Below are 11,323 nucleotides of genomic sequence, written 5' to 3' on the forward strand. Positions count from 1 at the left end.
GGTGTCAGTAGCTGAATCGTTCTGTTGTTATGTTGTTCGTTCTGTTCGTTTGTCTCGTGGTCATCCCCGAAGCGCTGGTAATATATCCTTGTTATAAAATATTATAAATATTTTAGTAGTCCATCGGTGAATAAACATTTTTTTAGTTTCTGACACCAAAGTCCTATGAAGTGACCTTGCTATCCCTTACCTGGGCAGAAAACTCATGGCCTTATGACTTTAAAAATATCCGACTCATTGGCCGCGAACATTTAGTGAATGGAACTTTCACAATTCTCGAGGATCTTAACGATGAAAACTGTGTATTCTCCACAGAGATCTACCACGATCCTGCTCGCGACGGCAACTTTAAGCTCATGCCCTTTTCTATGCCAGCTATGGGAGTTTGCACTTTCTTCAATGACTATGGATACTACTTTACGGATAGTATTAAAAAAGAGAACACTGATCTTTTCATCAACAAGACTGACTGCGTGTTTCCGAAAGGAACGCACTTTCTGAAAAACATTGCCATCAGTACGGATAATTGGCCGCCAATATTGGCCCGCGGAAATATCAGGCATGTTGCGTCAATTTTTAAAAATGGAGTACTATCCGGCACCTATAATATAACCTCCTCTATTGATGACCGCGTTCTTAAATTCTGACTAAGGAAAGAAAAGATTTTTGTTAATTTACTTTAAAATTCAAAGTTATATCAATACCATTTTTTTATAAGGCTTAATAAATCCTTCCCATTTTCTACAAATCTTTTACTTACATCCTCCCTTGTCTAAATAACTCTACTCCGTACAATAAGCTCATTAAGCTGCCATCAACTCGATCAATCTGGCCATAAGCTTCTGCAGTGGAAGAGCAACAATTAAAAGAAATTATTATAGATTTGTTTTGAGCACTTACTGCTGTTCGTTGGCCTTTTCGCTTCGCCTTCGGCTGGTTTCTGCTGCCAAGAAAACAGGCGCCCACCATCGCCCACATCAAATGCTCCACTTAGACGCGCTCCATTGTTTCCGCATTCGATTAAAAATGATAAATGCCTCGCTGCGCTCAAGTGAAAACAGAACACGACGAAGAAAATACTCCCATATATATATATATATTTACCCAGTGGCTTTCTTGTTCCGACTTTTCTTGACCAGTTTTAATGTCTCGTTTATGGAACGCTGATAAGTCAAATGTTCCTGGGCGTTCTGGCCGGAGGCTCTGCGTAATTATTTGATTAATTTTATTGCCTGTTCGGTTGTGTGGGACCGTCGGCGATGGCGGTTAAATATATCGTTTATGCTTTTATTAAATTGCACGCATTAATTAACTCGGAACGAGGGGGATTCCAAGTCAAAGTCAAAGAAAATGCCTGAAACAGACATAATCCCCATTCCCGGTCTATATTTTTCCCCATTTTCCCCTTCCAAGAAAGCCCTGAGGCCTTTTTCATTTCAATTAATTGCTCCGACGTAGAAATTAGCGATTTCACATGATTGTTGGTAATTATCGATTTTATGGCCCACATAAATCTGTGTCAATTGAAATGGCCGCCAGGTGAGTTTCGTACTTACTTAAATGGCAATACCTCCCGATTATGTCATTATCCTGCTCTTAAATTACCACCCCGATAAGAACGACCCCCAAACTAAGTGTTTCTGGCATGACAACATTTCCATCTTACAAATATTTGCGGGTACCGCCTTTGTCCCGGGGAAAACCTCAGTCCAACTATCTTGCAAACTGGCCAAGGCAACCACAAATGGCCCAAAGTGGCCCTATAAAGCCGGGGGACATCGGTGGTGTGGGGTTAAATTGGGTTCACAATGTGGTGTGGAAAGTGGCTGGTTGGTTTTCCTTTGAAATGTCCACCCAGTGGTGAAGGTGGAGATTGTGAGAAATTATTGAAGGAGAACTCAGGCCAAATTGATGATGGATTTCACGTCGATTAAACGTGGCTAGCAGGGGAGGTCTGGAAAATTCGGATTTAAGTTTTTAACACAGAACTGAGAGATATGTACTTTAATAAAAGTAAGGTAATTCTATAGAGTACTATTTTTATCCATCATGTCCTTTCAATAAGCATAAGACTTAATATCTTAAATAACTAAGAATTAAACTGAAATTATGTTAAGGCTTATTTAAGATGTCAAATATAATATTTAATATGGTTTTAAAAAATGTTGTTTATAATCTTATAAAATTAAAAAAAAAAGAACCATATAAAAAGCTGTTCCCCTCATTTTTACATTTTCCCCAAGACTCCCACTCTTTTGCCACACGCTCTCTTATACAATGCATTGAAAAATGACTTAATTTCACTTGAAAAGCCCCAGACGATGGCCAATAACCTGCTCCATAGTGGCTTTTTTCCCAGCTAAAGATGGAAAGATGGAAAGGAGAGGTGCTGGGAAGGCAGTCACTCGGTCAGTAGGCGTTCGAACTGAAACCGAACTGAAACTGCACTGCACTGGACTTGGACTAATAAACATAAGGAGTAAACAAGTCCATATACGGTCAAATCGGTCAGCAGTATCTTTTTCTGCGGCATTTTGAGTTCCATTGTTGGTTCCTGATTTGGTTTTTTATTCTGCTTTTTGTCACTTATGCATTTTTCATGGGACGATCCCGAGACTTCGACTTCGATCCCAAAATCTGGAGTGACAGGCGGCGCAGGCGCATTGCAAATTGTCAACCGTTATGCGACTTGGCCAACTTGGAGATGGAGAAAGTCCGGCGCGTTGGCGGCGTTCGGATTTATTGTGAAATATTGAAATTACACAAGATCCCACAACCCATGGCTAGAGTTTTGCCAGTGAGAAAATGAGCTGTGCATCTGCATTTTATGCAGTTTGCAGGAAAAAACCCAACCAATCGGGCAAAAAGGAAAAAAGGAGACCAGAAACAAGTCCCACTGCGGTTATCGCCATGACAGCTGTCAATCAGGCAGAAAAAGTCCGGCGAACGAGAAAGTTTTTTACGCAGGGAAACCCCATCTCATCCTGGCGACGACTTTAATTGTGCCGGGCTTTCAATTAGCAGAACAAGTGATTTTATAGCGCCCTCAACTTAAATTACTCCTCTCGAATTCGGTCAGGTAAAAGTCTTACTTGTCTCCGGGTGTTGGCCCAGAAATTACCAGCCTTAAACGGCCAAAAGGACAATTACTTTATTTGCGCACTCAATTTATGCTGATTTATGGAATGGACAATGCTCGGTACCGATGCGCCCCATGCCAGCCCATTGGGATGAAATCCCAAATGTTAATTGCACTAAAATGCAGATTTCTCATGCACTTGGAAAATAAATGTTGAATAAAATTCTGAGAATAAATTCAAACCGTCTAGGAATATAAGGCATTTTAATTTTAAAAATAACATCTATAATAAATATACAGATAATAAAATACTCTTTAAATAAGTAAACAAAAAGCAGCCAAATTCAGAGATTTCTTTAATGGAAAGTATCTAGCACATACGGAAGTTATTATATATTAATATTTAAAATATTTATATTTAGTTCTTCACAAATTTTAAATTAAATATATATTTCTCTTAAAAATATTTTCTTTCGCTTTGGGAATATGTTAATTTGTAGTTTAAGAAATAGTTTTCTTAAAAGCAGAGTATTTGAAAAATTGTATTAGTTGCTGGAACACAATTTTTCATCTTCGACAATGGGTGAGTTTTTTGTGGAGCACCTCAACACAATTTATTAACATCTTAAGAAAGGTATTTTCTGAATTCCATAGTGATTTTTATTTCGAGTGCCCATGCATATTTATTTACATATATCTGCACATGCATCTGAGGTCCAGTTCGGCAGACCTTGGCTGCATTTTGACTGCCAGCCGGCAAAAGATAAACAGCGACAGTTTTTCGCCCCGATAAAGGGAACCTCGATGGAGAATGGGTGCGAATGGGGCGATGGGAGGCTGTGGGCTCTGGGCTTTGGGCTGGGGACCTTGTTGCCTTGTCTGCCAAACTCATTAAAACGAATCTTTTTTAATGGCCAAAAGTTTGCCTGGTTGCTGCCATAATCAGTAAAATTAAGGCCATGGCAGCTGAAAACTGTTTGCTGCCTGCCAATGTCGTTAGCGAATGGTCCACAAAAAATTCTGGCAGACATAAAGAGCGATGTTAGAAAGTTTTAAAACTATGCCACTGATTTTATTCGTATCTATTGATTGCTTAAAAAACAGAACATAAAGAACTAAATGGGTTTGGGGTGGCTTTCATTGTGGTCATTGTTACTTGCTTGGGAGTTATATATTCTTTTCAAATTTTTTACCCATTTTCTTATCAGTAGATTAAACTAAAAGTAGGTCTAAGCATTAATTTTAAGCTATTTAATACATCAGTTTATTTATTAAAAACATCATTTCATCTAAGGATTATCTTCATGAATAAACAATGCTATTTTAAATTCTGAGGGCCAATTTCAACCCTAACTTTCGGGTCTTTGTATTCTTTTCATATTCCTTTATCCCTTTATTCTTGGGGCACCAGGACCACGAAAATCTCATTGGGAATTCAATATTCGACGGCAGTGGCTTAAAGGCGACAACTTGTGTGTCAAACGCGCAAAGGCAACGCGGCCATCGACTAACAACTTATTTAAGCCAACTGCAAAGAAACAGGAACACACACTCCTCATCGCAGAAGGAGGCGATAGATGACGCAGGCACTGCCACTGCCATGTCACACTCTAAAAGGCCGAAAAGGCAGCTCCACCGGTCCCACACAAACGTGCTCCGGCGGCTGGAGAGTGTTTTGGGTCCTCAGATCCCCCGAAAACCCCCTTGGAGCCCGGAACACCCCTGGAAATCCCTGCACGTGGCCATCGGGCTGCACTCTTGTGCACTAATTACGAAAACTCAGCACGTTTTGCCATCGCATGGCCCAGCTTTTGGCCCGGCTGTCTGGCAGTTTGGCTGCTGCCTGTTGGCCGCTGGATGTTGGCTGTTGGCCGTTGGCTGTTTTGGCCTGGCCGCCTTGTTGCCCTGCTGCCTGAGTGGTTAAATGCTGTGCGGAGCTGTGCTGCAGTAATAGCAGCAACAAGGCAACATGCAACGCGACAGTTGCCTACACCCTGGGGAACTTCTCGAAACACGGCGAAAAAATCACTGAAAGTTCCCTGGGACATTATGCTGCTTTGATGTTGACTTCGAGCTTAAGATCATGACTTTGATAGTTCTTGCTCGGCTAAAAACTCTAAACGCAATTGCCAAGTTTGATGGAAACGAAAAACAAATTAGTGAGGAAATTAAAGTCTGGACTTTGTATTTCAGTAAAATATTCTTGTAATATAAAATCTTTATCTTTTAAATCAGAATTTTAAATATTTTTAAACTGGAGTAATTTCACAAATTTAAAAGAAACCATTTCGATGCTAAGGACTCTATTGATGGAAAAATTTTAATTAACTTTCTGTGGTATTTTTTCTCTTTGTGTAATTCCAGTGGCAACAGAGGCGGCGGCGGCGTTGCTCCTGCTAAAGTTAAAAACATTGCGGCAAGCAATAAAATCAACATTGGTTTCGGTTTTGGCTTTGACTCTGCCCCAGCGGAGTCCTCCACTTACCGCCTTTTCCCCCGGCGGCCCGTTGTGTAACTGTATTACTGATGAGCTTCAAAATGTGCTTGGCGTGCCACAATTTTACCAAAGTCAATGTCTGAGGTTGCCGTTTCCACCGGACTTCCACCAACTGGGCATAAGCAGTGGGTTAAGAGCTAAAAACCAGAACTCATCCTTCCGTGACTGCAATAATTAGAAATGCGGCGCAGTTTAGCAGGGCCATTAAAAACTGTCTGCATTTATTATTGCCAAGATAGGCCTTATGTAATAACTTTCAGGTTCATATTCCACTTTAATTTCTATATTTATTAGATTTTCTGAACTCTATTTTAAGCAGCAAATTTGAAAAAGCTTCTCAGCCTGTAAGCCCATACTTTAGTACATGTTGTACGCATTGTACCCCCAAATTGGAGAAATCTTGACACCCTTATATAGTGATTCCTTTAGCGCTCCAACCGTAACCGAGGCTTGGTCAACTACATATTTGCAATCTTTACGTCGGCAACATGGCTATAAAAATAAATTACACACAGCTTAAAACTTATGTGAGGTAGGAAGAAAAATGGCTTATAGACGCGCAATGCAACCAAAAAAGCAGCTCACCGAATTGAGAGGTATAACAAAATGACCAATCGACCTCGGGCCCCAAAGGAGGGAATTTCCCGGGAACTTGGGTTCGAGTGATGAACGTTATTGCTCTTTTGCTGTGCTGCTCAATCGAAGTGATTCGCCCACACACACACAACCAGCACATCAATACACCCCCAGGGGGTGGGGGGTGGTGGTGGCTAACGGTAAAGGTAAAGCTTGAAGCCGACAATGAAGACATTAACATGACCAACGACAACAGCCAACGACAAAACTCTCCGTGCCCCATAGCTCATCACATTAATCTTCTTAATACGCCCATCAATAATTCAAAGCCAAAGGCATGACCAACTGGTCAAAAGCAACCACCTTAAGCCCGAAAACCCCAACTTGGCCAAGTGAAGAAGTCGCCTTCGACACGCAACCATATATAGTACATATATCGAACAGACCCGAGTGCTGAGTGAATTATGACGCACTATACGGGCTCCACGTTCGATTCTTTTCCTTTTCGCCTGAACTGGAGTGGCCGCCTTCGAAAACAGTTTGTCGTCCATCAAATGCAAACTATAACGTATAGTACAAATACTGAACTCTTGCCTCGCCTGACACTGAAACTTTATGGCTCGTTAGCATTTGATTTATTCAGGATTTGGGAAATACCCAGATTGCGTATTTCTATATTTCAGTATTTCAAGAGCTGATAATCTCAGCTTGGCGTTGAACAACTGTTGTGGATAGAGTAAACAAAACCACTGATTTAATATTCAGGTATCAGCTGGTACAGGCTTGAATGGTTTGACATACATGTTTACGCACAAATAGAAATTTTGGAAAGCCCCATAGTTTATTTATAAATGTTTGCCACTATCATTTAGGAACTGATTATCAGTTTTACTTCCTTTAAAACAACTATAAGTACACTTATTACCATAATTGATGAGCGCAACTATATTTTGGAAGGCATATCATATCATATCATAATATCATTCTTATTATAGGAACATGATTTTTTACAAAGAAATTTCTAGTCTTTTAAAAGAGTTACAAGTTATAATATCATTCTTATTGTAAGATAATAATAGAATCTGAGAGAAAAGGTACTTTATCCATATAAAGCTTGTCAAAAGTTCTGGACTTTAAAAAGTTTCCAATGTCTTGCTGTCACGAAGCACTCGAATTTCTGAAAGCTTTTTTCTTGCACTGCACTTTTTTGCACCCACATTTCGCATCTTGTGACCAACTATCGAAAATTGCGACCGTAATTGTATATGAATGACATATGCTGAACGCACAAAAGCGCTGGAGAGCTGCCGTCCTGGCCATTGTGCTCCTGCAACTGACAGGCGCCCCCGATCCCGATCCCGAGCCCCATCACCATCCCATTCCCAATCCTCGGGTCCATTGTTGGACCTGGACAATGCTGCCTCACCTGTTCCCTCGACAATTTGATGTCAGTTGCTTCATGCGGAATTTTTCTGTTGCCATTCGACAGTTCCATCTCGCCATCGCAGCTTTTTCACGCCTACTTCTGGGCCCAGTCGACCCCACGCAAATGTCCTTTGTTTCGCTGCGATGAGATGGTATGGTAAGGTATGGATGGGATGGGATGGGATGGGATGGTATGGTATGGGGGCTCTCCCGTGAATTGTTGCCCGCTTCCTTCGGCTGATGAAGATAGGCATCCAGCGGGCCACATGTGTCAAGCCTTCGCTGCTCCTTATCGGCGCCGGCTTAAACGCCACTAATTGTGTCAAAGGTTCGTCATGTGCGCGATAAAGTCGACAGAGGCACCCGATTGACAGAGGAACCCAAATTTTATTTTCCGGCGGCTATAAAAGCAGCTGCCGGCTGCCGAAATGTTCAGTTTGATTATCTAAAAAGTAAAGACAAGAAAGTAAGTGTTTTAAAGTGGCCAGCTAAAGTTATAATGTTTTCAAATTAAATTTGTTGAATTTTTAAAATTTTTCGTATTGAAAACTGTTTTTTGAGAGAACTTTGATGATTTGCATTCACTTTTAATATTTGTATAATTTAAAAATTGGTGACTACTGTGATTAAATTAGAAGATAGACATTTTTGACGCAATTAAGTTTGATTTCCAAAATGTTCAATCAGTTCACAATACATTTCATACACATTACCAACTTAAATTGTTGTATATACTTTAAAAAATATTAAAGTAGGTCGAGAAGAAAATCTCTTTTTTTATTCCTTACATATGTAAACACAAATTCGATTCAATAAATGTAAATCAAAACAAAGCTAATCACAGTTCGATTATCTGTTCCCATGAAATAACATTACTCACTATAAATTAAATGGAAAAATGTCACCGACGGGAAAATACTAAGTTAAATAACTTTTGAGTATATTACAAGATTTGTATATTACCTTGCAGCCTCGAAGCAACATGAACTTCTCGTGGCTCACCATCTTCATCCTGGCCCTCTTCGCCATGACTGTTTCGGCCAAGAACTGCCCAGCTCCCTTTGAGAAGAGTGGTAACAAGTGCACCGCCAAGCGCACCATTCGTGGAGATTGCCCCCCTGGATCCCAATACAGTGCCAATGTCAACCTGTGTGTCTACAAACACTAAATGAATAAATAAATATAAAGTAAAACCTAATCAGCCGTTGAATACATTTAAAACAATTTGAAAACAAATCTGTTTTGCTTAGCTGCTTATCAGCGAGGAGTTATCATTGTGAGCCGCCTTTTGCCAGTTCAGATCAGTGGAACTAGACTAAGGTCGAATCGATGGAATCATCAACTTAACATATATGTTGCTATATAAGATGCATTTCAGTTGGATGCGTTAAAATAGTTGCATTTTGCATTTTACAGAGGTGAGTTAAGGCTGCCCAGTTTTCCATTTCCAAGCTAAGTGGTTTTATTTTGAGTGCAGAAAGCGAAAAGGATACTATACAATCTTCAAATATGCTGCTGAAATGTACTTGGCTTTTGCTGTTGGTCCTGTCTTTGATGGCAGGAGCCTTTGCCAGCAGCGGATGTCCTGTGGGTTATAAATCCGAGAGCAACAAATGCACGATTGAGCGTCCCGTCCACGGATCCTGTCCCACCGGATCCACCTACAGCCTCAACATCAACAAGTGTGTTCACTCCTAAGGATCTCAACTAAGGATCTAATTTCCATGTTAAAATGAAGGTGCAGGAAATTTAAATTTATCTATCTGCAGCTTAGAAAATTCTATTTCTTATAAAATATTGGAAAAATGCTAAGATTAAATATCAATGATATTAAAAATTGTTTTGAAATAATTTTACTTCCGTAAATAAGGTTCCCATAAATACAAAAAAATCAAATCACTGCCGAATCATCCGACAATTAACATCTCAGGTTTCAACTTTCGCCTTTAGGCGAGTGCCATTTGCGAATCAGTCCCGCTTTGGGCCAATTATAGTTGGCCTTATGTGCTGGCCATGGGAAAATCAACAAGTGTTGGGGCTAAACGGGCCCGAATGAGGACCAGAACTGATGAGGCTGGTGGTGATGAGGATGGTTTGTATATTACCTTGCAGCCTCCAAGCAACATGAACTTCTCGTGGCTCACCATCTTCGTCCTGGCCCTCTTTGCCATGACTGTTTTGGCCCAGAACTGCCCAGCTCCCTTCGAGAAGAGTGGTAACAAGTGCACCGCCAAGCGCACCATTCGAGGAGAGTGCCCCCCTGGATCCCAATACAGTGCCAATGTCAACCTGTGTGTCTACAAGCACTAAATGAATAAATAAATATTAAATAAAAACTAATCAGCCGTTGAACACATTTAAAACAATTTTAAATCAAAACTGTTTTGCTTAGCTGCTTATCAGCGAGGTGTTATCATTGTGGGCTGCCTTTCGCCAGTTCAGATCAGTGGAACTAGACTAAGGTCGAATCGATGGAATCATCAACTTAACATATATGTTGCTATATAAGTTGCATTTCAGTTGCATCCGTTGAAATAGTTGCATTTTGTATTTTACAGAGGTGAGTTGAGTTTGCCCAGTTTTCCATTTCCAAACTAAGTGGTTTTATTTTGTGTGCAGAAAGCGAAAAGGGTACCATACAATCTTCAAATATGCTGCTGAAATGCACTTGGCTTTTGCTTTTGGTCCTGTCTTTGATGGCAGAAGCCTGCCATCTTCACCACCGACCGAAAGCAACAAATGCACTATTGAGCGTCCCATCCACGGATCCTGTCCCACCGGATCCACCTACAGCCTCAACATCAACAAGTGTGGGCACTCCTAAGGATCTCAACTAAGGATCTAATTTCCATGTTAAAATGAAGATGCAGGAAATTTAAATTGATCTATCTGCAGTCTAGAAAATTCTTTTTCTTAGAAAAGTGTGTGTAAACATGGAAAAAGTAAATAAAATAAAATAGTGCAAAAATACTAAAACTAAATATCAATGATCTGAAAAATAATTAAATATAGTTATTTTGTTATTTTCGTAAAAGAGGTTCACATAAATACTAAACAAATTAAATCACTGCCGAATCATCCGCCAATTAACATCTCAGGTTTCAACTTTCGCCTTTAGGCGAGTGCCATTTGCGAATCAGCCCCGCTTTGGGCCAATTATAGTTGGCCTTATGTGCTGGCCATGGGAAGATCAACAAGTGTTGGGGCTAAACGGGCCCGAGTGAGGACCAGAACTGATGAGGCTGGTGGTGATGAGGATGGTTGGTGGTGGCGATGGTGATGACGATGATGGTGAGTGACGTCGTCGCCAGGCGGGCACGTTGCCCATTAGTTTATTACCATGTAATTGACTCAACGCTTGTCAGCCGTCAGCGGCGATGGCTCCTGCGGCTTTAATGTGCTGCATTTAATGCCCAGGCCAACACCAGCGACAGCCCATCAAAGTCAAAGCGGTCTGTCTGTCAGTCGGATCGTCGCACTATATGTACTGTGTATATGTGTCTGTCTGTCTATCTCAGCCCGCCTGCGATTAGCTTGATTGGCCCGTTGCCTGTCCTCACCTTTGGCCCCCCCTTATCGCCGGACCCACACCTCATCTACAGCGTTTCGTAAGACTCGCCTTCGGATTGAATCGTCTCACAATCGCCCAACACCGCCTGCTATAAAATTCATTAAAAACTTTGAACCCCCCTCTTAACTCTGGCCAAAAAACGTTGGCGAAGACATAAAAACGTAGAAAACATTTA

The 11,323-nt window shown here is 40.8% G+C and overlaps 4 protein-coding genes and 1 pseudogene across 4 annotated transcripts; all 5 read left to right on the forward strand.

Moving 5' to 3' along the window:
- LOC108018422 (uncharacterized) lies at positions 1–761 on the forward strand. The gene is made up of 2 exons (XM_017085978.4): positions 1–77; positions 147–761. Exons 1-2 carry the CDS (start codon positions 30–32, stop codon positions 645–647), a joined length of 549 nt encoding a protein of 182 aa, XP_016941467.4. The 5' UTR covers positions 1–29; the 3' UTR covers positions 648–761.
- A 7,185-nt stretch (positions 762–7,946) lies between these two features.
- Positions 7,947–9,414, forward strand: LOC108018418 (uncharacterized). Its single transcript, XM_065865709.2, has 3 exons — positions 7,947–8,043; positions 8,548–8,995; positions 9,055–9,414. Exon 2 carries the CDS (start codon positions 8,560–8,562, stop codon positions 8,743–8,745), a length of 186 nt encoding a protein of 61 aa, XP_065721781.2. The 5' UTR covers positions 7,947–8,043; positions 8,548–8,559; the 3' UTR covers positions 8,746–8,995; positions 9,055–9,414.
- Positions 9,087–9,414, forward strand: LOC118876775 (uncharacterized). The gene has a single exon (XM_036819638.3). The coding sequence runs from the start codon at positions 9,087–9,089 to the stop codon at positions 9,273–9,275; it is 189 nt and encodes a 62-aa protein (XP_036675533.2). The 3' UTR covers positions 9,276–9,414.
- Positions 9,415–9,590: 176 nt separating this feature from the next.
- On the forward strand, positions 9,591–10,558 carry LOC108018419 (uncharacterized). Its single transcript, XM_017085976.4, has 2 exons — positions 9,591–10,137; positions 10,197–10,558. The coding sequence occupies exon 1, from the start codon at positions 9,591–9,593 to the stop codon at positions 9,885–9,887; it is 297 nt and encodes a 98-aa protein (XP_016941465.4). The 3' UTR covers positions 9,888–10,137; positions 10,197–10,558.
- LOC136117035 (uncharacterized) lies at positions 10,201–10,558 on the forward strand (annotated as a pseudogene).
- Positions 10,559–11,323: the final 765 nt, after the last annotated feature.

This window comes from Drosophila suzukii, chromosome 3 (assembly GCF_043229965.1).
Source record: "Drosophila suzukii chromosome 3, CBGP_Dsuzu_IsoJpt1.0, whole genome shotgun sequence".
Taxonomy (NCBI): Eukaryota; Metazoa; Arthropoda; class Insecta; order Diptera; family Drosophilidae; genus Drosophila; species Drosophila suzukii.

Coding starts and splice junctions, on each gene's coding strand:
- LOC108018422 (XM_017085978.4), top strand. CDS start 30: ATGTTGTTCGTTCTGTTCGTTTGTCTCGTGGTCATCCCCGAAGCGCTG. Junction 78..146: donor TGGTCATCCCCGAAGCGCTG/GTAATATATCCT, acceptor ACATTTTTTTAG/TTTCTGACACCAAAGTCCTA.
- LOC108018418 (XM_065865709.2), top strand. CDS start 8,560: ATGAACTTCTCGTGGCTCACCATCTTCATCCTGGCCCTCTTCGCCATG.
- LOC118876775 (XM_036819638.3), top strand. CDS start 9,087: ATGCTGCTGAAATGTACTTGGCTTTTGCTGTTGGTCCTGTCTTTGATG.
- LOC108018419 (XM_017085976.4), top strand. CDS start 9,591: ATGGGAAAATCAACAAGTGTTGGGGCTAAACGGGCCCGAATGAGGACC.